The sequence below is a fragment of the Salvelinus fontinalis genome, chromosome 16 (assembly GCF_029448725.1).
Source record: "Salvelinus fontinalis isolate EN_2023a chromosome 16, ASM2944872v1, whole genome shotgun sequence".
NCBI classification, from domain to species: Eukaryota; Metazoa; Chordata; class Actinopteri; order Salmoniformes; family Salmonidae; genus Salvelinus; species Salvelinus fontinalis.
This window is the reverse complement of record NC_074680.1, coordinates 25490626-25515985: the sequence shown is the minus strand read 5'-3', so window position 1 is coordinate 25515985 and position 25360 is coordinate 25490626. Positions and strand designations below refer to the sequence as shown.

The 25360-nt window shown below is 41.9% G+C and overlaps 2 protein-coding genes across 5 annotated transcripts in view; both read right to left on the bottom strand.

Moving 5' to 3' along the window:
• LOC129812863 (signal-induced proliferation-associated 1-like protein 1) overlaps nucleotides 1–2582 on the bottom strand; it is a 109079-nt gene extending 106497 nt beyond the window's left edge. For all 3 annotated transcript variants that reach the window (XM_055864799.1, XM_055864802.1, XM_055864801.1), the window contains exon 1: nucleotides 2332–2582. The gene's annotated coding sequence lies outside the window, so the exon portion shown is untranslated. The remainder of the gene's footprint in view (nucleotides 1–2331) is intronic.
• A 3857-nt stretch (nucleotides 2583–6439) lies between these two features.
• LOC129812861 (ras-related protein Rab-15-like) lies at nucleotides 6440–25287 on the bottom strand. Of its 2 annotated transcripts, XM_055864793.1 has the most exons (8): nucleotides 19889–25287; nucleotides 17366–19778; nucleotides 9005–9065; nucleotides 8749–8809; nucleotides 8537–8614; nucleotides 8274–8363; nucleotides 8113–8178; nucleotides 6440–7505 (listed from the first exon to the last, which is right to left on the bottom strand). In XM_055864793.1, exons 2-8 carry the CDS (start codon nucleotides 17487–17489, stop codon nucleotides 7347–7349), a joined length of 639 nt encoding a protein of 212 aa, XP_055720768.1. In that variant the 5' UTR covers nucleotides 17490–19778; nucleotides 19889–25287; the 3' UTR covers nucleotides 6440–7346. The 2 variants fall into 2 exon arrangements, with proteins under 2 accessions (XP_055720768.1, XP_055720769.1); XM_055864794.1 differs by lacking the exon at nucleotides 19889–25287 and having other exon boundaries at nucleotides 16002–17459.
• Nucleotides 25288–25360: the final 73 nt, after the last annotated feature.

The following is a 25360-nucleotide window of genomic DNA, read 5'->3' as shown; positions in this document are numbered from 1 at the left end:
CTAAAACGACGTTGGAGGCGGTTTATGGTAGCGAAATGAACACTCAATTCTCTGGCAATAGCTGGTGGACATTCCTGCAGTCAGCATGCCAATTGCATGCTTAGTCAAAACTTGAGACATCTGTGGCATTGTGTTGTATGACAAAACTACACATTTTAGAGTGGCCTTTTATTGTCCCCAGCACAAGGTGCACCTGTGTAATGATCATGCTATTTATTCAGCTTCTTGATATGCCGCACCTGTCAGGTGGATGGATTATCTTGGCAAATGAAAAATTCTCACTAACAGGGATGTAAACAAATTTGTGCACAAAATTTGAGAGAAATAAGTTTCTTGTACATATGGAACATTTCTGGGACCTATTTCAGCTCATAAAACATGGGACAAACACTTTACATGTTGCGGTTATATTTTTGTTCAGTGTAATTTCTACCATGTCTCACAGGTTGCACACAAAAATAAACTACATGACCAAAAATATGTGGACACTTGCTGAACATCTCATTCCAAAATCATGGGCATTAATATGGAGTTAGTCCCCCTTTGCTGCTATAACAGCCTCCACTCTTCTGGGAAGGCTTTTCACTAGACGTTGGAACACTGCTGCGGGTAGTGAGCTCGGGCTCTGATGTTGGGTAATTAGGCCTGGCTCGCAGTCAGCGTTCCAATTCATCCCAAATGTATTCTATGTGGTTGAGGTCAGGGCTCTGTGCAGGGCAGTCAAGTTCTTCCACTACGATCTCAACAAACCATTTCTGTATGGACCTCGCTTTGGGCACGTGGGCTTTGTCATGCTGAAATAGGAAAGGGCCTTCCCCCAAACTGTTGCCACAAAGTTGGAAGCAGAATGTCATTGTATGCTGTAGTGTTAAGATTTCCCTTCACTGGAACTAAGGGGCCTAGCCCGAACAATGATAAACAGCCCCAGACCATTATTCCTCCTCCACCAAACTTTACAGTTGACACTATGCATTGGGGTTGCCAGATGGTAAAGAGTGATAAATCACTCCAGAGAACATGTTTCCACTGCACCAGAGTCCAATGGCGGCAAGCTTTACACCACTTCAGCCGACGCTGGGCATTGCGCAGGGTGATCTTAAGCTTGTGTGCAGCTGCTCGGCCATGGAAAACCATTTCATGAAGCTCCCGATGAACAGTTCTTGTGCTGACGTTACTTCCAGAGGCAGTTTGGAACTCAGTAGTGAGTATTGCAACTGAGGACAGACGATTTTTACGTACTTCAGTACTTGGTGGTCCTGTTCTGTGAGCGTGTGTGGCCTACCATTTCGTGGCTGAGCCGTTGTTGCTCCTAGACGTTTCCACTTCACAATAACATCATTTACAGGGCAGAAATTTGATTAACTGACTTGTTGGAAAGTTGGCATCCTATGACAGTGCCACATTGAAAGTCACTGAGCTCTTCAGTAAGGCCATTCTACAGCCAATGTGTGTCTATAGAGATTGCATGGTTGTTTGCCGGAATGTATACACCTGTCAGCAACGGGTGTGGCTGAAATAGCTGAATCTACTCATTTGAAGGGGTTTCTCCTAAGTGCACAGTGTTGAGCAATACTGTACAGTTTTTGTACCAAGTAGACAATAGTGTTATCCCTTGTGACAGTCCAAACCACATCAATGGTTGTTGCCTTGCTAATAGCAAGATCCATCAAGCTGCTTCACCACGTAGCCTACTATACTACATCAAATGTGTTATGCCCAATAGTTTGTTTAACCATTTGGATTGATAGTGGTGGTCTGTCACTTACAAAGGAACATCAACATTAACCCTTCAGCAACATTAACCCACCACTTGTAGAGGCCCGAACTAACTATATTAATGGTAGAAAATGATGTAGGCTATAGCATATAGCTTGCTAAAGGAGGGGACTACACAGAAAGCTGCAGTATTACACACCTATTACAGCGCTATTACAACAAGCCCGTTTGCTCGATGCCACCTGGAAATCACCAAACTCAAGTTGCACCCGAAACAATGCACATCGTCTTTGACGAACGTGATATAATTGCGGATTGCATTGACCAAAATTGACATTTTCCACTCCAGTCACCCGCAGAGTGCGCGTTCTGAACCCACAAAGCAACCTTTCTGGTTCCCTCCTAATTTCGGGAAAGAAAATACCCAGATTGCGCACTCGAATATAGGCTACTTAGGCTACTATAGAACACATACTAATCGGTCAGATGTAGCTGTTTAAAATGTTTATTGGTTGAGGAGACTATCCTGATGTTGCTTGCGATCATGTACCTCAAAACATCATGCACATGACATGGATCGTTCCCCAACGTTAAAACGCATGTTTCCCGACTCACCTTTTCTCCTCTTCCCGTCAACCATTGGATGGCATGAACACAATACTAAGCGTTTTTCCCCTTTTGTTTTTCAAGACCCGTCAGTGTAAAAATGCAGCAACACCGTAATGTATATTGCTTTAAACAGTTGTTTCCGTTTCGGTTAAAATCCCAATGATCCGGTTGCCTTCGTCAGATATGTAGAAGTTTGATACAAAGTTACGGGTTTGCTTCGCTGCACTATGCAGCTGCTGTAGAGATGAGATCATACCAACCACCCTCCCTCACTGTACTGGAATCTCGCGAGAGGACTTCATACTATAAAGCAAACGTTACTGTGGTAACAAATCCATTTCTGCTCACCTGGTTGTGTTTCTGCAGTAGCTCTTGAATTGGCCCTTCGAAAAGAAAACCCCTATCTAGGATAGAGCATGTGAACTCAACTGCAATACTGTGCAAATCAGTCAATGTGATATGATTAAATGCAATCAAAATGTCTGTGTCATATGAGCTTTCTGTTTCCCATAACAAGTTATAGGCTTCTTATCCTAGAGTTCTTGTACATTTTGGCTATGGGGGTATAGGTGCTATGGGTTGTTTCTGGACTGAGCTACAGTATTGCATTAGTCAAGGCACTCATTCTACTTGCAAAAAAACAACAGTCTTTAGAGAAAATGCATAGCTACCTCTCAGAGAAGAGTAGCCTAACCTTTCACTGTTGTCACAGATCTCTCCAGGGACTTTCATAACATAAATTACATTAGGGCCTTACTCAGCAGCACTGTCTCTCAGTCAGCAGTAGACGGGACTATTTGAGAAGACATGCAATGCTCCGTCTTTTCCTCTACTGCTGGGTGGCTCTGCCAAAACTTCCCATTTATTGGAACTAAAACAATGGGGATCAGAAGAATGACTGGAGGTATTCTAGTGTTCAGTGAGAACACAGGATGGACAGGGTAGACAAGGGGACTGTAATAATGCAGGGGGTGTGATGTTGAGAAACTTGGCACCATTACGTATGTTGAGTTTTGTCACTATTACGTATGCTAATGCCTGTAGACACAGAAACAGAATCTATTATAGCAGGCCAGCCTCTGTCATCATGAGGCTGGTTCAGTGCAGGGGAATTACCTTTCTCACACGATATACAACACCTGTCCTACTAATATATTATTTCTACTCTGCAACACAAAAGGTCTTTAAAATAACATGCCATGTGAAACTAGACAATGTTCAATTATAACATGATTACTACACATGCTGTATGGTGGAACAATAAGACACTTTTGGGGTAATAAAAGTAGAATACAATAACTTCATTCCAACTACAATTATATGCCAATTTTGACAATAATGTTATTTTTTCCTCAATGAGTCAGTGGCATCACCTGCTGGCCAGCATGGGAATAGAGCGAGGAAAGGGTTCACTAAGTCAGTCACTTATTGTAAATAGGAATAGAATATTAATGTAGCATGATTACGCATAATCATAAATGCATTGTGAATAATGATGAATGAGAAAGTTACACAGGCATGTCATATCATGAACTGCATTGTTGGTTAAGGGCTTGTAACTAAGCAATTCACAGTAAGGTGAACCTGTTGCAATCGGCGCAAATCAAAATCAAAATTGATACCAATAGTAGGGAGGTGTGTAATGGTAAGAGGTTAGCATGTTTGGGGGGAATGAACTTACTGTATAGACTAGTAGGCTACTAAATAAAATAAGAATATCATTTATTTGCCAAAAAAGTGACTTCAAAATGACAACACATTTACCATTAATTTCTATTGGGCACAAAATAATAGGAAACAACCAAAACAAACTGCAAATACAACCAACAAGTTGGTATAGTCACAAACTTGACACCTTTAAAAATGTGGGAAGTAGATAAATAAAGTGCATTCATTTCTAAATGGTAAAAAAGATAAGTATGAAAATACCCTCAAATAAAAAGGTCACATTCTGTGCGGTCGCCTCACAAAACATTTAATCTCAAATCCAAAATGCTGGAGTATAGAGCCAAATTAAACATGATCTTCACTTTCCAAATAAATACATAGAGAAGTATATGTTATAGCAACCAAAATATAGCTGATGCTTTCCATCTTTTCATTACATGATGAGTAAGACAAACTACCGCAGCATGACCGACAACACTTGAGCTTTACAAGGCTTCAGATAATATTCCCATAGGTTTTAAGAATATTACCCTCGTTCAATAAACCTCAAAAGGATGGAGGACACCATAATAGGTCCTCTCTATCATCATAAATGTGAAGTCATTTGTGTAGCAGGAAGAGTAGTGCACAAGAAAAACATTTCAAGGCTATTTTCAGGTCTTGGTTGGACTCAGTCTTTGGATTTCAGGCTCCATGTTGATAGTTTCACATTTTTTGCTGTACCGTTTAAAGGGCTCTCCCTCTGGCACAACCAGGAATTTCTCAAAATTCCATGAGATGTCTGTCCTGCTGATGGTACTCCAGGTGAGGAATTTAGGATCCTGGATGAGGGAGTGTGGATCATCATCAGGGTAGGGGAGTTTGTCTTTCAAATAGACGAAGACAGGGTGGGTGTTGGTTCCATTCACGTCACACTTCTCAAAGGCCGTGAAGCCAGGCTGGTAGTCATCTACTGGACGCACATACCTCAATGAGTTAAAATGGGGAGAACCTGAACAGTTTTCCTATAAAACACAAACATTGAAGTCTACTGAATCCCCCTCCAGCATTGTGGACTTCAGATCATAGAAGGGCTTCTCAGGGGCTTCTCAGTTCACTGGTCACGATGGCTACACCCACCCGTAGCACGCGCTCCAGCAGGTGTATCTCACTGATCATCCCTAAAGCCAAAACCTAATTTGGACGCCTTTCCTTCCAGTTCTCTGCTGCCTGCGACTGGAACGAATTGCAAAAATCTCTGAAGTTGGAGACTTTTATCTCCCTCAACAACTTTAAAAATCTGCTATCCGAGCAGCTAACCGATCGCTGTAGCTGTACATAGTCCATCTGTAAACTACCCACCCAATTTACCTACCTCACCCCCATACTGCTTTTATTTATTTACTTTTCTGCTCTTTTGCACACCAGTATCTCTTCTTGCACATGATCATCTGATGATTTATCACTCCAGTGTTAATCTGCTAAATTGTAATTATTCGACTTATTGCCTACCTCATGCCTTTTGCACACATTGTATATAGATTCTCTTTTTTCTACCATGTTATTGACTTGTTTATTGTTTACTCCATGTGTAACTCTGTGTTGTTGTCTGTTCACACTGCTATGCTTTATCTTGGCCAGGTCGCAGTTGCAAATGAGAACTTGTTCTCAACTAGCCTACCTGGTTAAATAAAGGTGAAATAAAAATAAAAAATAAAAATGAACGTCATGGTCCTGTACTGTGGTCATGCTGGCAGAAGTGAGGACCAGTGTGTCTGTGTTAATCCCACCACAGCTCATCTGACTTCAAATAAATATATGCTACCGTTTACCTTACCTAGGTGTCAAATAACTGCCGAAAACTGATACACACAGACATGCTCATATTTCAGGTTGTAAACTTGCATAGATCGGTATGAAGAGGGTCATGTTAAATCAAACCTATGGTTATACCTTGCATGTTTTTTTAAAACAGCATAATATCATAACAGGATTAATTGCACACTAAATAGTGTTTCATACAAATTTCATTTAGGCATTTAACATGCCATTTTATATCTTCACCTAGTGGTTTTAGTCAGACTCGGCTGTGAATCTGATCTTGTAAAAATGTATTCCACAGTATCAAAGCATTCACCAGAGATCTAATGTAAAATACAATGCACTGTGGTTGTAGCTATTTACAGTTGTTTGTCATGACTGTTTTTCCTGGGAGAATAATGAGGAAGGGAACCATGTATTATGATATGGGCACAATATTCAGCTTTATGCTAATTCTAGAGCCTATATCAGTTTCTCACCATCAGCCATTTATCAAGTCATTACCTGCCTTTCCCAGTATATGATTTTTTTTTTGAATGGACTGTCCTACTTGATCTTCTAGTTCTATTTAAAAACTCAAAGGACCGAGGCTTCACTCAACTCCTCTTTAGTAAATCTCACAACAAAAAAACTACAAGATCACCAATAAATTAACGTGGACTTTTAATTTCACACAAAATATTACATTTTATAGCTAGCACAGCTATTAAAAAACTTCACCAAAACAGTCAGCAATCAGTGACACTAAATGCCATTTATAATGCTATGTAATAGTGTACGCACTTTGTGTACGTCCTTTATAATAGTGTACGCACCAGTGTGGCATTTGCTACAGCTTTTCAACCTGGAAAAAACACTTAGAATTAGCAGTGAAATTCACACAACATACTCAAAGATTGAGTTGAACATTAATGCTTGTCTGAGTAAAGGGTTAGTCTTCCATAGGTAAATTATCCCTTCCAGCTAGCTTGGATTCCATTTCTGTGTATTAATAATTTAGCCTTTCCCTCTGCCCACCCTATCCTCATAAAAGGACCACTCAAGAGCCTCAGATTGTCTTTCACTATAGTCCAACAATTCATATTTTTAGCAAATTACTTTGTAAGTATACTTTTTGTTATTTCAAGTAGACAGCAAAGTTGTTTGTGATATGAAGCACAACATTTTGGCAACACAAATTATACAGAAGGCTTAAGTATACCCAGTAACTGAGTTGCAGCTTTCAGAGTATTGCAGACAACAGCCCCTCAGCTGGCAAATGTTCTTATTACATGTGGACTACTTAACTCAGCGTGTCATCAGTTTAGGTGTTGCAGAATAGGGTAATAAACATGAAAAAGCCAAGTAACTATGAAATTATGAATGAAGAAGAAAACAGTGAGTAGGCCAAAAAAGGATAATGCATTCATCTGAGCATAAGCAACAGCAATATTCAGTAAGCACAGAACATACTCTCACATTTCATAAGTTACTCATTCCAATGTCCATTATGTCACAGGGCCAAGGGCATTCTTCTAGCCAAACACCCCCAGGTTGAGAGCGTTGCCCTTCGGCTAACAGGTGCAGGGCTTCGGGGAGTTTGCATCATTGTCCTGTTTGTCCTGCTCTCCACAAAGAGAAGTCATGTCTAGGTATAAATTAGTGGAACCCTGGAACGCATCCATCTCTTTCTTGTGAGCCTGCAGAACCAGCTGTGTCAACCGGATGAATGACTGGAACATGTAGAGAAAATATATCACCACAATTGCCTCATGTTCCCCAACATAACATAAATATACTAAACAAAAATATAAAAACGCAAACACATAGTGTTGGTCCCATGTTTCATGAGCTGAAGTAAAATATCAAAACATTTCCATACGCACAAAAAGCTTATTTCTCTCAAATATTGTGCACAAATGTGTTTACATCCCTGTTAGTGAGCATTTCTCCTTCACCAAGATAATTCATCCACCCGACAGCCCAGGAGCTCCACATTTGGCTCCTTCACCTGCGGGATCATCTGAGACTAGCCACCCAGACAGCTAATGAAACTGAGGAGTTTTCGGTCCGTAATGAAGCTCTTTTGTGGGGAAAACTCCTTCTGATTGGCTGGGCCTGGCTCCCAAGTGGGTGGGCCTATGCCCTCCCATGCCCACCCATGGCTGTGCCCCTGCCCAGTCATGTGAAATCCATAGATTATGGCCTAATGAATGTATTTCAATTGACTGATTTCCTTCTCTGAACTGTAACGCAGAAAAATCGTAGGAATTGTTGCATGTTTCATTTATATTTTTGTTCAATATCCAAGGTATTGACTCATTAAGGCCTACGTCTCACCTCATTTATGTTGCAGTTGGTGCAGGCACTTGTCTCAAAGAATTCCATTCCATAGGTTTTTGCTAGCTGTAACAAGAGCTCATTAAGGATGGAAAATGTTCAACTGTGTATGGAAGAAAATAGTTGTTATGGCTGAGTCAAACAGTTAGATAAAGACCAACCTTGCTTCCTTGTTCTTTAGGAACTTTCCTCATCTGCTCCTCATCAGCCTTGTTCCCCACCAGGATCCTCTGCACCTTGTCAGGGGCGAACTGAAATAGTGTGACAGGGTTGAGAAACAGACGACTGGGCACCAGTTCAATGAGAGACGATGTAAATACTAGGTCAGTCAAACACAGAGACCCCGAGAAAAGGAGAAGGGGGACAAAAAGAATGAGAGCGTGAATGGAGAGGGCTGTGTTTTATCAGTAGGTATTAGCCTTACCTCATCCACATCACTAGCCCACTTCAAAAGGTGCTGAAAGGAGCTCGAACTTGTGATGTCATACACCAGGATAATTCCCTAGTGAAAGATCAAGAGGGGAGGGACTGTTATGACAAATTGTGAGCACATGACTAGGCACTTGATGTGTAAACTGTTTTTAACTGGTAGTTATTCATTCCTGAACAGGGATTATTGGTGTATAGAGAACACACCTGTGCCCGTCTGTAGTACTGTCTGGTGATGGTCTGGTATCGTTCCTGGCCAGCAGTATCCCTGCACACAGACAGAGGCAATTCCCAGTTTTACAGGATGTGACCACATTTCAGAATATTTATAATCTTACTCAAATCAACAGGCAAAGCTTATTTCAAACACTGTTTTACAGAACGTAAAATTCACATTTGTGATAGGTGTGTCAATCACTACTGTATTATGGTAAATCATTGTCTGGAAGATCTTTTCACTCACCATATCTGTACTCGTACTTTAATGCCATCTACTTGTAATGTTCTCATTTTGAAATCCACTCCTAAAAAAAGTAAGCAAAATTAAGTTTTGCAAACCAACATGTATTACTCTTGGCTGCATTTTCTATCCATCTTCTCCATCGGCCATCTTGTTGAATTCTGTATCTCCCCCCGGTTTTCCTTACTGAGCTTGTGCCTTCATGTATCTTTATTCTTCATATTTCCATTGCCGGACTGGAGTTTTACCGAAGCCTCAAAGAGTGTAGCCTAATCTCAATATATCCTACTCGTGCATCAAAACAGCCTGTACTAGTCAATATGTATCCCTAGTTGGTTAACATTTGTACCCCTGGGCTAATGGTAACAGTGACACAAACTATAAGTGGATACTGATGAGGACTGGGTTACTTAGATACCCACTTAAAGGTCCTTTCAAGCAGTCTTTAGAGGTCATCTTGCTAAAGGGAATGAAATTGTTATTTACTACAGTGCATTCCTGCAGGGCCAAGGAAGACGTGACTTGGGTTGTCTATCGACTTCTGCATGAAAAATATACACATTAAATGTTAGTGGTGTGTGTGTGTGTGAGAGAGTGATAGCTTCACAGTTGAAGCGTAAAAACCCATCAAATAGTCAGGTGCAAAAGGTCAGCTGCTTGCAACATTACCGTCACAACCACCACACCTGCCAAACACAGTAAACAAAGAGCTGAGGCAAACACTTCACACCAGGATATTCTTCAGGTAACAGATTGGCATCATACAGTGCCTTCAGAAAGTATTCATACCCCTTGACTTTTTACACATTTTGTGTTAGTCCGAATTCAAAATGGATTAAATAAAATAATCTCACCAATCTACACACAATACCCCATCATGGCAGTGAAAACACGTTTAGAAATGTTTGCAAATGTATTGAAAATTAAATAATTTATACTGAACAAAAACATAAGACGCAACAATTTCTAAGATTTCACTGAGTTACAGTACATAAGGAAATCAGTCAATTGAAATACTTTCACTAGGCCCCAATATATGGATTTCACATGACTGGGCAGGGGCACAGCCCAAGCCCACCCACTTGGGAGCCAGGCCCGCCCACTGGAGAAACCCAGCCAAGGCAATCAGAATGATTTTTTCCCCCACAAAAGGGCTTTATTACAGGCAGAAATACTTTGGTTTCAAAAACTGTCCAGGTGGCTGTTCTTAGATGATCCCGCAGGTGAAGAAACCAGATGGAGGTCCTGGGCTGATGTGGTTACACGTGGTCTGCGTTTGTGAGGCCGGTTGGACATACTGCCAAAATCTCTAAAATGAAGTTGGAAGCAGCTTAGGGTAGAGAAATTAACATTAAATTATCTGGCAACAGCTCTGGTGGACATTCCTGCAGTCAGCATGACAAATGCACACTCCCTCACAACTTTAGGCATCTATGACATTGTGTTGTGTGACAAAATGGCACATTTTAGAGTGGCCTTTTGTCCCCAGCACAAGGTGCACCTATGTAATGACCATACTGTTTCATCTGTTTCTTGATTTGTCACACCTGACACGTGGATGAATTATCTTAGCTTGAAGAAATGCTTACTAATAGGGATGTAAACTAATTCATGCACAAAATTTGAGAAATGTTGGCATATGGAACATTTTGGGGATCTTTTATTTCAGCTCATGAAACATGGGACCAACACTTTACAAAGAAATAAATGCAACATGTAGAGTGTACAACGTTGTTGATCCATCCTCAGTTCTCTCCTATCACAGCCATTAAACTCTGTAACTGTTTTAAAGTCACCATTGGTCTCATGGTGAAGTCCCTGAGCAGTTTCCATCCTCTCCGGCAACGGAGTTAGGAAGGACGCCTGTAACTTTGTAGTGACTGTGTGCATTGTTACACCATCCAAAGTGTAATTAATAACTTCACCATGCTCAAAGGGATATTCAATGTCTGCTCCACCCCCCAACCAGTAGTTGTTCAACTGAGGGACCTTACAGATAATTGTATGAGTGGGGTACAGAGATGAAGTAGTCATTCAAGAATGTTAAAACACTATTATCGCAACTTGTGTGACTTAAGCACATTTTTACTTCTGAACTTTCCATAACAAAACAGGTTGAATACTTAGACTCAAGATATTTCAGCATTTCATTTTTAATTCATTTATAAAAGTCTAAAAACATAATTCATTATGGGGTATTGTGTGTAGGGCAGTGACAAAAAAAACTACATTTTATCTATTTTAAAATTCAGGCTAACAACAAAATGTGGAAAAAGTCAAGGGGTGTGAATACTTTAAGGCACTGTATGATGCCAATCTGTTACCTGAAGCATATCCTGTTGTGAAGTCTTTGTGTCAGCTCTGTGTTGTTGGTGAATCCAAACTGTGCGTCTAGTAATGTTTGAAACTGTTCTGATTGTCTGTTGACCTTGATTAACAAATGCCAGCTCTAAGTGTTGGAGGCAGCCTTCCCAATTAGTGCCCCAACACTGACACATGGGAGAGAGAGAGCACATTCAAATTTGACACGCTGTACATGTTTCACTACCTTTGCCTGTGTGTGTGTGGTCAGTCTCATGGGAAGAGCAGGTGTTCTTACTGTTTTGTACAATGAGTGCATATGCATACACATGTTGGCTGAAAACTTCAGTTACTCCTATATTTAAACCATGTCTTTTTTTCACAAGACAACATGTTATTAGGATGATAGATCTGAATATAACCACTTAGGCAAATAACATGACTAATTGTTCCTCTAAATATCAGACTTACCATGGATCCTCCATGGATATCAGTCTGAAAGAAGTCGCTGTAAAACAGACGCAACACAGCTAGCACAGTGGATCTGGGCCGATTCCGGCTGAGTCGGGAAGCTCGACTGTAGGTCAGACCCGGCCTACGTTATGTGGTCCGAGTCTCGGCCGCCTTTGGCAGTATTACTTATGGCTAGGATGCCGGGACTGAGCTCTGGTCGATTCCGGTGTGAGTTATCTGGCCCAAATATATTACTTGGGGTTCGGGCTGATAATTATATAAAGCAGCCAGTGTAAATCAACATTTCATTATTTTCTCATTGTTTCTGTGATGAAAAAAAAACAATTAACATTTAAATGAAATTCTTTAAGTGTCCTGTGCAGTATTTTGATTCCTTTGAAAACCTTTGTGGATGGAGCCTCCTGAGTGGCGGAGCGGTCGAAGTGCAAACGGCGTTGCTACAGATGCTGGTTTGAGACCCGTGCCGGCCGCGACCGGGAGACCCATGAGGAGACTCACAATTGGCCCAGCATCGTCCGAGTTAGGGGAGGGTTTGGCCGGCCGGGATGTCCTGGTCCCATCGAGCTGTAGCGACTCCTGTGGGCCAGGCGCATGCACGCTGACACAGTTAGCGTGTTTCCTCCAACACAAAATGTTTTTGTGCAGGTATAATAGTAGTATTTAACATAACTAAATTGGGTAATTTTGTATACATTTATTTAAATTTGCATCGGGCAGCTTCTGGGGGGGATTCTGGTAAGATGCCGGAAAAGTCGGCTGAATTCCTGTAGACGGAAACGGCCCGATGTACTTGGGCCGATTCTGGGCAGTCATTCATTTAGATTCTGGGCCGAATCAATCAGTTCCATCCCCCCGGAAGAGGGCTGCTTCCTTCTTGCTAGCTGGGAAAAGTCTCTACAAAGCAGAATGTTGAATAAAATGATATTTAGACTTCCTTTACAGTTTGTACATTAGTGACGGGAATTCCAAGTATTTTGATTGAGCTGGCTCCGTTCAAAATGCTTTAAAAAGTAAATATATAGAACCAAAGAAACTTGTCAAATACCCAATGTAAAGCCCAAAAAGTAGTCCACCATTGTCATAAAATGCTCTTTCAAATACATTTTTACCTGAATAAATTATTAGATCACCTGCAACAAAGGTTTTTTTTTTAAATGCAAAAATGTGCATGGACCAGAATGACACATTCTCCCCACTATTTATTGTTCATGCATTGAGGATTCCCCCTCTTTAGAGAAATATTTTGTAACTTATTTGAAGTTAAGTAATCGTTGTTTTGAGCTAAAAAAAAAAACTACAGATGAAACGGTATGAAAATTTCATATCACGATTATAGTGACCAAAATGACCGTGATAATACTGATAACCGTGCTATTGTTAAAATGTGCTGGAAATTTTCAAAAAGTGCTGATACGCTGAAATCATTGCAGCAAGTTATTGAAAATCAACAAACAAATAAAATGAGCAGCACAATGCACTTTGTGTGCATAAACATTTAAATAATAACATTAAAGATGGCACCATGTGGCCATGAGGTAAAAGTTTCCCTAGTGCAGGTTAATGAGCACAACCTTAAGTAAGCAAATCAAAATGTGCATATAAAATTCAACACAAGTAAAGCAATGGGCATGTAAGAACAATACAACCATATGTAAACAAATCCAATGTGCAGGTGTTGACATTAAAATAACACAAAATATTTAAACAAAGCTAATGAACAGCACTGATTGTATGTCTGTTCTCTCCTTCATAAAGAAATAAGGTGCTGCTGGTCTAACATCCTGTATGTCTGTTCTCTCCTTCATAAAGAAACAAGGTGCTGCTGGTCTAACATCCTGTATGTCTGTTCTCTCCTTCATAAAGAAACAAGGTGCTGCTGGTCTAACATCCTGTATGTATGTTCTCTCCTTCATAAAGAAACCAGGTGCTGCTGGCCTAACATCCTGTATGTATGTTCTCTCCTTCATAAAGAAACAAGGTGCTGCTGGCCTAACATCCTGTATGTACGCATCTTTGTTCACTTGAGATTGAAAAGTAAAAATGTCAGCATTTTTACTTTGTCAGGTTTAAGTAGTGATCTGCGAGGGGAGACAATGCGCCCGCTGGCACTGAACACACTGATGGCACGCTGGTTGCTGGGACGGACAAAAGCTTCCTGGCAACCCTGGCAGGTGAGGCAGCTCTGATGCATGGCCCCTCTGTTACATTGTGAAATAATAATAATTACTCACACATACAGTCGTGGCCAAACGTTTTGAGAATGACACAAATATTAATTTTCAAAGTCTGCTGCCTCAGTTTGTATGATGGCAACTTGCATATACTCCAGAATATTATGAAGAGTGATCAGATGAATTGCAATTAATTGCAAAGTCCCTCTTTACCATGCAAATGAACTGAATCCCAAAAAAACATTTCCACTGCATTTCAGCCCTGCCACAAAAGGACCGCTGACATCATGTCAGTGATTCTCTCGTTAACACAGGTGTGAGTGTTGACGAGGACAAGGATGGAGATCACAGTCACGCTGATTGAGTTTGAATAACAGACCGAAAGCTTCAAAAGGAGGGTGGTGCTTGGAATCATTGTTCTTCCTCTGTCAACCATGGTTACTTGCAAGGAAACGCGTGCCGTCATCATTGCTTTGCACAAAAAAAGGGCTTCACAGGCAAGGATATTGCTGCCAGTAAGATTGCACCTAAATCAACCATTTATCGGCCCATCAAGAACTTGAAAGAGAGCGGTTCAATTGTTGTGAAGGCGGCTTCAGGGCACCCAAGAAAGTCCAGCAAGCGCCAGGACCGTCTCCTTTAAGTTGATTCAGCTGCAGAGTCGGGGCACCATCAGTACAGAGCTTGCTCAGGAATGGCAGCAGGCAGGTGTGAGTGCATCTGCACACACAGTGAGCCGAAGACTTTTGGAGGATGGACTGGTGTCAAGAAGGGCAGCAAAGAAGCCACTTCTCTCCAGGAAAAACATCAAGGACAGACTGATATTCTGCAAAAGGTACAGGGATTGGACTGCTGAGGACTGGGGTAAAGTAGTTCTCTGATGAATCCCCTTTCCGATTGTTTGGGGCATCCGGAAAAAAGCTTGTCCGGAAAAGACAAGGTGAGCGCTACCATCAGTCCTGTGTCATGCCAACAGTAAAGCATCCTGAGACCATTCATGTGTGGGGTTGCTTCTCAGCCAAGGGAGTGGGCTCACTCACAATTTTGCCTAAGAACACAGCCACGAATAAAGAATGGTACCAACACATCCTCTGAGAGCAACTTCTCCCAACCATCCAGGAACAGTTTGGTGACGAACAATGCCTTTTCCATGACGGAGCACCTTGCCATAAGGCAAAAGTTATAAATAAGTGGCTCAGGGAACAAACATCAATATTTTAGGTCCATGGCCAGGAAACTCCCCAGACCTTAATCCCATTGAGAACTTGTGCTCAATCCTCAAGAGGCGGGTGGACAAACAAAACCCCCAAAATTCAGACAAACTCCAAGCATTGATTATGCAAGAATGGGCTGCCATCAATCAGGATGTGGCCCAGAAGTTAATTGACAGCATGCCAGGGCGGATTGCAGAGGTCTTGAAAAAGAAGGGTCAAACTGCAAATATTGACTCTTTGCATCAACTTCCTGTAATTGTCAATAAAAGCCTTTGACACTTGTAATTATACTTCAGTATTCCATAGTAACATCAGACAAAAATATCTAAAGACACTGAAGCAGCAAACTGTGAAAATTAATGTGTCATTCTCAACTTTTGGCCACGACTGTACATACAGTCCATCTTCTGTGTTGCATTTGAGTATATGCAATGACCCCATGTACAATTGACAAAAACAAATGCATCTTTAGACAGTGATAGTAAATGCAATGAGCCCAACAATTGACATAAATACAGGAGTCTTGTATAGGAGTCTATCGTGTTTCTCCTGTTGGAACACTTTTACAACCAATTCGACGACTGACGGATTTTAAATGAACAAAATATGTTGGTTGGGTGACAACAACATAACGTGTTATCGTGTGCAATGGGCGAATAGAGTCTGTAGACACACAATGCATACAGCAGCAGAACAACTGTAGTGTTTTACAAGAGTAGGTAACACTGAAAGCTTCAGTTTACATGATTGACAAGCCATTAGTAAGTTAGACAAACCATTACACCCCCCCCCCCCCTTCCGAAGTCCCCACATCATGCATTGAGCTAGAAGTTAACTTACCTTGCATTCACTTTAAAGTAGCGGGTGGTGGTCAAAGATGACAAGAGATTTGAAGTGTTGCCCCCTTTCGCAGCAATTTTTTGTTGTTGCAGGTCCTGCAGAAAGGGTGACCATCTTCGATTGCGTTTCCCTCAGCAATCTCATAAAACCCAAAGTACGACCACACTTCAGAGTTGGTCCTCTTGGAAGGCAGAAAGATCTCCCCAGCACTGTCACTGCCTTCCGCAATGATTTTACACAAAACAAAGCCCACAAAGCAACAGTCTGAAGCAGGCGTAGGTTGACTTTGGTTGAGTTTTTTCAAACCACGGTAATCAAAAACTGTTTTAATGATAATTAAAACGGTAATACTAAAACCGTGAAACCGGTAACCGTTTCACCCCTATTAACGACCTTCACTAAACAAATCCGTTCAAAAAGATATGTTTGTTGCCAATGACCGATCACTATTGTACATGCTACTGGTCCTTTTGGTGGTTAGGTGGATATAGGGTATCCACAGGAAAGTGTTGTTTACCCGACTGAGGCGGCGCTAGCCTCTCGCTCATATTTTCAATCTGTTGAAGCATTGCATGTGATTCACAACACACTAACCGTGTATAGTGGACTGAAGCACGTTTATCCTCGCAATTAGCTGGACGTGTTTGCTATTCAGTAAAGGCTTGGCTATATTGCGAAAGTGTTTTGTCATGTGCGAATTGCATCAGTATTGAAAATTAAAACCAGAAATATAGACAAGAATACTTTAGGTCGGGTTGATAACACTGACATTTTGTATCAGATTACCTCCGACATAGGGACAAAATCCGCGGACAACAGATAAACTAAGTTGAAAATTAGTTTGTTCAACATTCTGTCTTGTAATGGGACTGCTGAGACTACATGTTAGAGACCAGTGTGTACGTATTTCACGCTCAGATTCTGAAAAAAATTGTGACCAAGGCCCTACTCATTTTAAGCCCTTCCACTGTCCACAGTGGGTTCACTGGGGTGTCTAAACAAACTGTCCATAGCCAGGGCCCAGGGGGAATTACATGTTGAACATGGAAAGTGAGAAAACAATCACCAGGTTCAAAGATTTGTAGTAGGTTCTCACTCGGTGAAACATTCTCTGTTTAAGTTTGTAGCACTAACAGACAACCTTTGATACAGTTAGGGCTACGGCGTAGTAGCGTTTCAGAAACATGTCCCTCAACAAAGATTTGTGAAGCATCGCATGATAAATCTACAAGAAAGTCCATTCCATCTTTTCGTATAGAATTACTTGCTATTAATCACTTATTGTGCGAGCCGCATATTTTGCGGCAAACTTGCATGAATCAATTGTCAAACTAACAAACCGATTGCAATCAACAACAGCTTACCAATAGTAGAGATATGCGATGAATTAAATTCGTTATCCGTGAACCTGCACAACAAACACGTTTTCCCAACACCGGAATCTCCTAAAACCAGCAACCTGAGCAAAACGTCGTACTGCTTTGCCATGGTGGACAAAACAAACTATGAAATCAAAAACGCCTGTCGCATATTCCAAGGATATAGCATAGTTACTGATGAGGAAATTAGTTGCATTCCTTGTAGGTATTCATGGAGTGTATTCATTACGCCTATTCTGTTGCAAAACGTTTCGTCTGCTGCTAAATGTTTTGCAACAGAAACCGTTTAGTCCAAACGGAAAAGCTTTGACAAACGAGTTTATATTGGACAAATTCAGGTAGGTCCCACGTTGTTTCGTACCATTTGGTTCTTAAACGATAAATGGTTTCCGTTGCAAGACATAATGAATACACCTGTTTTCCCCTTAATCCTCATTAGTGAGAACCATAGATAAGTATAGAAATCGCAACGTTGTAGGTCTCCACGTGCCATTATCGCGTATGTGACAGCATGGGCAGCGTCATTGAGGGTATCTTTAATTTAAAGTAGTACAGTTTCTTCTTAGTTTGATGCACCTGCGATGCTGGAATGTTGAACCAAATATTGTATTTAATTTGTGGCCACTAGATGGCGGTCATATCTTAAAGCCATTTACAAACTACGCAAACCAATTTTAAGAAGACAATGCTCTCTGATCATTAGCTGATGGCTCCAACCCATTTACTTTTCCTACTGGCAATGTCCATGCAAAAATTGGTTATTTCCTAGTCATGATCTCTATGGCGAGAACTCACATGCATGTGGGTGGCTCTATCATTTGCAACCCGATCTGACAGAGGGAAGGATCGAACATGCTTTCAAAAGGGCGGTTAGATCAAAGGCTTGGAGAAGCGATGAGCGCACCACGAAAATAAAGTGGTTACAAAATAGCCCATCTCTTTCACAAATGAATCAAACTACATATTTGTTTCATCTCTGTAAAAAGTTTAAAAACAAAATACAAGCAGTATTTCATATTTAAATTTAGTGTCAAATGGTAGCAGTTGGAAAAATGTTTTATTCACGTTGACCTGCACATACTGATTTTCTGAAGAAAGTATTGCTACTTATTACCCTTATCTACCAGATGTTAGTGCTGTTCTATTTCTCATCACAAATACTGTAATTATTTCCTCCTGTTAAGGTTTGATGCCTGCACAGGCATAATTTCAGAAGCACTTTAGCAATATAAGCACATCTTGGTGTTGATAGGCTATTGTTGCAGATAGTGTGGCGTACATGGACATACCAGTCTAACATTCATCCTCTGAGAATATTTTTGTAGAAAAGGCCCATGCATGGAGTTGGTGGAATAATCCTTTAATTGATGGCCACTTACTCAACTGGGCCAGGAAGCTTTAATTAGGTCAGGTGGAAATGACCGACAGATCTCATCCCCATAAGAGGAAAACGCCATCGCTTGATCTCGCTGCTTTCTCTTCCTTAACTCAGTCTGATCCAGAAGTTCTGTGCGTCCATGTATCCACGTAAGTCCACCGACTCTGTTACCTTTCACCTGAACTATCTGTTACGATCGGGAGAGTGGGCCATCAGCTATTGTTTGTAGTTATTGCCGCGAAGCGCGGCTTGGAGCGCGCGCTTCAAACATATTGTGTAATGTGAATGGTCAATGATCACGGCCCTACCGATCATCATAGGCCAATTATGCAATCGATATGGTTAATATGTAATGAAATTAATTACATGTACACATGAAGATGTTTGAAAGGGTGAAATGAGAAACGTCATTGTTTGCTAACTGATCGACTTTGATATCAAACTAATGGGGATTATAGATTGAATAACCAGTCACTGTTTGTATTCTTTCATGATTTATGATAAATAGTTACGAGCCTAAATGACTCACGGATGATTACTATTGACTTCTTAATGAACTGGATTGTTGAATTCCCTAATTATGTTTAATAATGACTTGATCTTTGATTATGAATTTGATTGCATACATGTTATTGTTTCCTTTGTTATGCAGCACTGACTACTCAGTAAATATACCACTTTATGGTTAAAGGAATTCCTGCCTCAGTCTCATCCATTACTCTGTCGCCTGACACGTGACCACCTGTTCACCTTCACTGTCAGTCATCCTACCTGTCCAGCTACCTACATAGATTTCACTAATCTTTCCATTTTCATGAGGCTCATTTACCCAAAACTGAAAGCCAGTGAAGTGTACATACTGAAAGCATCATTTCGAACTTCTTTGAATTGCTAACATGTTTTCAACCTTTGACAAACATCAGTCTTTGATATCCTAGTGTTGATGTGGATGTGTTATGTCATTTCCTTTACTCTCTTCACTGTCTGCGTGGACAGAAATGGCCGCCTCGCTTCGCGTTCCTAGGAAACGACGCAGAATTTAGTTATGTATTATTTCTTACATTGTTACCCCAGGTTTTATTACATACAGCCGGGAGGAACTATTGGATATAAGAGCAACGTCAACTCACCAACATTACGACCAGGAATAAAACTTTCCCGAAGCGGATCCTCTGGTCAACCACCCAGGACAATGGATGGATCCCAGCCGGCGACCCAAAACAACGGCGCCGCAGATGGAGCGGTCTTCTGGTCAGGCTCTGTAGACGGGCACATCACGCACCGCTCCCGAGTACAGTCGTGGCCAAAAGTTGAGAATGACACAAATATTAATTTTCACAGTCTGCTGCCTCAGTTTGTATGATGGCAACTTGCATATACTCCAGAATGTTATGAAGAGTGATCAGATGAATTGCAATTAATTGCAAAGTCCCTCTTTACCATGCAAATGAACTGAATCCCAAAAACACATTTCCACTGCATTTCAGCCCTGCCACAAAAGGACCAGCTGACATGTCAGTGATTCTCTCGTTAACACAGGTGTGAGTGTTGACGAGGATGGAGATCACTCTGTCATGCTGATTGAGTTTGAATAACAGACTGGAAGCTTCAAAAGGAGGGTGGTGCTTGGAATCATTGTTCTTCCTCTGTCAACCATGGTTACTTGCAAGGAGACACGTGCCGTCATCATTGCTTTGAACAAAAAAGGGCTTCACATGCAAGGATATTACTGCCAGTAAGATTGCACCTCAATCAACCATTTATCGGCCCATCAAGAACTTCAAGGACAGCGGTTCAATTGTTGTGAAGGCTTCAGGGCACCCAAGAAAGTCCAGCAAGCATCAGGACCATCTCCTTTAAGTTGAGTTGATTCAGCTGCGGGATCGGGGCAACATCAGTACAGAGCTTGCTCAGGAATGGCAGCAGGCAGGTGTGAGTGCATCTGCACGCACAGTGAGGCGAAGACTTTTGGAGGATGGCCTGGTGTAAAGAAGGGCAGCAAAGAAGCCACTTCTCTCCAGGAAAAACATCAGGGATAGACTGATATTCTGCAAAAGGTACAGGGATTGGACTGCTGAGGACTGGGGTAAAGTCATTTTCTCTGATGAATCCCCTTCACAATTGTTTGGGGCATCCGGAAAAAAGCTTGTCCGGATAAGACAAGGTGAGCGCTACCATCAGTCCTGTGTCATGCCCAACAGTAAAGCATCCTGAGACCATTCATGTGTGGGGTTGCTTATCAGACAAGGGAGTGGGCTCACTCACAATTTTGCCTAAGAACACAGCCATGAATAAAGAATGGTACCAACACATCCTCTGAGAGCAACTTCTCCCAACCATCCAGGAACAGTTTGGTGACGAACAATGCCTTTTTCAGCATGACAGAGCACCTGGCCATAAGGCAAAAGTGATAAATAAGTGGCTCGGGGAACAAAACATTGATATTTTGGGTCCATGGCCAGGAAACTCCCCAGACCTTAATCCCATTGAGAACTTGTGGTCAATCCTCAAGAGGCGGGTGGACAAACACACATTCGGACAAACGCCAAGCATTGATTATGCAAGAATGGGCTGCCATCAATCAGGATGTGGCCCAGAAGTTAATTGACATCATACCAGGGCGGATTGCAGAGGTCTTGAAAAAGAAGGGTCAACACTGCAAATATTGACTCTTTGCATCCATTTCCTGTAATTGTCAATAAAAGCCTTTGACACTTATGAAAATCTTGTAATTATACTTCAGTATTCCATAGTAACAGCTGACAAATCTAAAGACACTGAAGCAGCAAACTTTGTGGAAATTAATATTTGTCATTCAACTTTTGGCCACAACTGTATACTACTCGCCAGTGTCCAGTCTCTTGACAAGGTAGACGAAATCAGAGCAAGGGTTGCCTTCCAGAGAGACAGATTGTAACGTTCTTTGTTTCACGGAAACGAGGCTCACTAAGGATACGTTATGTCGGTACAGCCATCTGGTTTCTTCACGCATCACGCCAACAGAAACAAACATCTCTCTGGTAAGAAGGGCGGAGGTGTATGCCTTATGATTAACGAGACGTGGTGTGATCATAACAACATACAGGAACTCAAGTCCTTTTGTTCACCTGACCTAGAATTCCTTAGAATCAAATGCCGGCCGCATTATTTACCAAGAGAATTCTCTTCAATTATTATCACAGTCGTGTATATCCCCCCCCCCAAGCAGACAGATCGACGGCCCTGAAAGAACTTCATTGGACTCTATGTAAACTGGAAACCACAACCTGAGGCTGCATTTATTGTAGCTGGTGATTTTAACAAGGCTAATCTGAAAACAAGGCTCCCTAAATTCTATCAGCATATCTAATATACGACCCGGGCTGGCAAAACACTGGATCGTTGTTATTCTAACTTCTGCGACGCATACAAGCCCTCCCCCTCCCTCCTTTTGGAAAATCTGACCAGGACTCCATTTTGTTGCTCCCAGCCTATAGACAGAAACTAAAACAGGAAACGCCCGTGCTCAGGTCTGTTCAACGCTGGTCCGACCAATCAGATTCCACGCTTCAAGATTGCTTCGATCACGTGGACTGGGATATGTTCACATAGCGTCGGACAATAACATTGACGAATACGCTGATTAGGTGAGAGAGTTTATTAGCAAGTGCATTGGTGATGTTGTACCCACAGCGACTTAAAACCTTCCCAACCAGAAACCGTGGACTGATGGCAGCATTCGCGCAAAACTGAAAGCACAAACTACTGCTTTTAATCAGGGCAAGACGACCGGAAACATGACTGAATACAAACAGTGTAGCTATTTCCTTCACAAGGCAATCAAACTACCTAAGCGTCAGTATAGAGAAAGTAGTCAAAATTTAACAGCACAGACACGAGAGGTATGTGGCAGGGTCTACAGTCAATTACGGACTACAAGAAGAAAACCAGCCCCATCGCGGACCACGATGTCTTGCTCCCAGACAAACTAAACAACTTTGCTCGCGTTGAGGACAATAAAGCGCCACCGACACTGCGGGCTCTCCTTCACTGCAGCCAACGTGAGTAAAACATCTAAACGAGTTAACCCTCGCAAGACTGCCGGCCCAGACGGCCTCCGTAGCCGCTTCCTCAGAGCATGCGCAGACCAGCTGGCTGGTGTGTTTACAGACATATTCAAGCAATCCTTATCCCAGTCTGCTGTTCCCACATGCTTCAAGAGGGCCACCATTGTTCCTGTTACCATGAAATCTAAGGTAACTGAGCTAAATGACTATCGCCCCGTAGCACTCACTTCCTTCATCATGAATTGCTTTGAGAGACTAGTCAAGGATCATATCACCTCCACCCTACCTGACACCCTAGACCCACTCCAATTTGCTAACCGCCCCAATAGGTCCACATACAACACCAATAGGTCCATAGACAACACAATCGCAATCACACTGCCCTAACCCATCCGGACAAGAGGAATACCTATGTACGAATGCTGTTCGACTACAGCTCAGCATTCAACACCATAGTACCCTCAACTCGTCATTAACCCTGGGTCTCGACCCCGCCCTGTGTAACTGGGTCCTGGACTTCCTGACGGACAGCCCCCAGGTGGTGAGGGTAGGAAACAACATCTCCACCCCGCTGATCCTCAACACTGGGGCCCCACAAGGGTGCGTTCTCAGCCCTCCTGTACTCCCTGTTCACTGATGACTGCGTGGCCAAGCACGCCTCCAACTCAATCATCAAGTTTGCAGATGAGACTGCCTACTGGGAGGAGGTGAGGGCCCTCGGAGTGTGGTGTCAAGAAAATAACCTCACACTCAATGTCAACAAAACGAAGGAGATGATCGTGGACTTCAGGAAACAGCAGAGGGAGCAGCCCCTTATACACATCGACGGGACAGTAGTGAAGGTGCAAAGTTAAGTTCCTCGGCGTACGCATCACGGACATTCTGAAATGGTTCACCCACACAGACAGCATGGTGAAGGCGCAGCAGCGCCTCTTCAACCTCAGGAGGCTGAAGAAATTCGGCTTGTCACCAAAAGCACTCACAAACCTTTATAGATGCACAATCGAGAGCATCCTGTCGGGCTGTATCACCGCCTGGTATGGCAACTGCTCCGCCCACAACCGTAAGGCTCTCCAGAGGGTAGTGAGGTCTGCACAACGCATCACCGGGGGCAAACTACCTGCCCTCCAGGACACCTACACCACCCGATGTCACAGGAAGGCCAAAAAGATCAAAGGACAACAACCACCCGAGCCACTGCCTGTTCACCTTGCTATCATTCAGGAGGCGAGGTCAGTACAGTTGCATCAAAGCTGGGACCGAGACAGCCTTGAGATTGAGAAACAGCTTCTATCGGACTGTTAATCACTAACATTGAGTGGCTTCTGCCAACATACTAACTCATCTCTAGCCACTTTAATAATGAAAAATTGGATGTAATAAATGTATCACTAGCCACTTTATATAATGTTTACATACCTATTACTCATCTCCTATGTATATACTGTCCTCTATACCATCTACTGCATCTTGCCTATGCCGTTCGGCCATCGCTCATCCATATATTTTTATGTACATATTCTTATTCATTCCTTTACACTTGTTTATAAGGTAGTTGTTGTGAAATTGTTAGATTACTTGTTAGATATTACTGCATGGTCAGAACTAGAAGCACAAGCATTTCGCTACACTTGCATTAACATATGCTAACCATGTGTATGTAACAAATAACATTTGATTTGATTAAACAGAACAGGTACTAGCCTACACCACCAGATACAGATGGCTCCTTTAAAATGCCTGCATGAAGTGTGTGTCAGGTATGTGGATAATCTGAGCTCAGTGCTCACTTCAAATTGGCAGTGGCAATAGGCCGGCCAGCCATCACCATGCAACTCCGTGCTTAGGGTTAGGGTTTAAAATGTGGGACAAACATTGACACTAATGGTGCTGGTAAGAACAAAGTACTGAAAACTCACCATACAGTAAGGCATTCTTTGACATATATTTTAAGCTGCCATCTAGGTCATGTCTCCCTTGTAAAATAGGTATTCTGACCGCATGGTACTTCCTGGATAAGGTAGACTTGGTACAGAACCATTTTACGTCTGTATTGTAGTCCCCCACTAACAAATGTCATAACAAAAGCTGGAAGATTGTAAGCAAGACCACATTGAAGCATAGTCTATCTAGGTTTTCAAACATGTCTTGTCAAACAAGGGTAATCTAGTTGACTGTTCATCTAAAAGTACGCTACGCTATCACAACATCCTATCAGACCAAGAGTTTACCGTTCAAAATAAATGCATTCTGTCACTAAACACAGCACTGGATTAAAATAGTTTCATTTATAATAGTTCCTCAGCAAAGGTATGCCTCAACTTGCAAGAATTGTTGGCAGTACTTACAACTGTTATATCAATAGAATTTAAAAGAAATCTAGATTCTTACACTAATTATCTGTAAAATAAAAAATCTAAATGACTAACATTCCCAGGACAGGCAAATATCGAGGGGGTTTTTCTTTGTAGAATGGACAATATTTACAAGTATACAGTAATATGCACTACACTGATATGGCCTTTTCCTTTAATACAAATAAAAAGGTTACTACCT

Bases quoted from the DNA above. Each gene is read 5' to 3' on its own strand.
- LOC129812861 (XM_055864793.1), bottom strand. From the start codon at position 17,489: ATGGCAAAGCAGTACGACGTTTTGCTCAGGTTGCTGGTTTTAGGAGAT. The intron at 8,810-9,004 runs GTGAGTGAAAAG...GTCTGTGTGCAG, and splicing joins AAAGTACGAGTACAGATATG to GGATACTGCTGGCCAGGAAC. The intron at 8,615-8,748 runs GTGTGTTCTCTA...ATCTTTCACTAG, and splicing joins AGTACTACAGACGGGCACAG to GGAATTATCCTGGTGTATGA.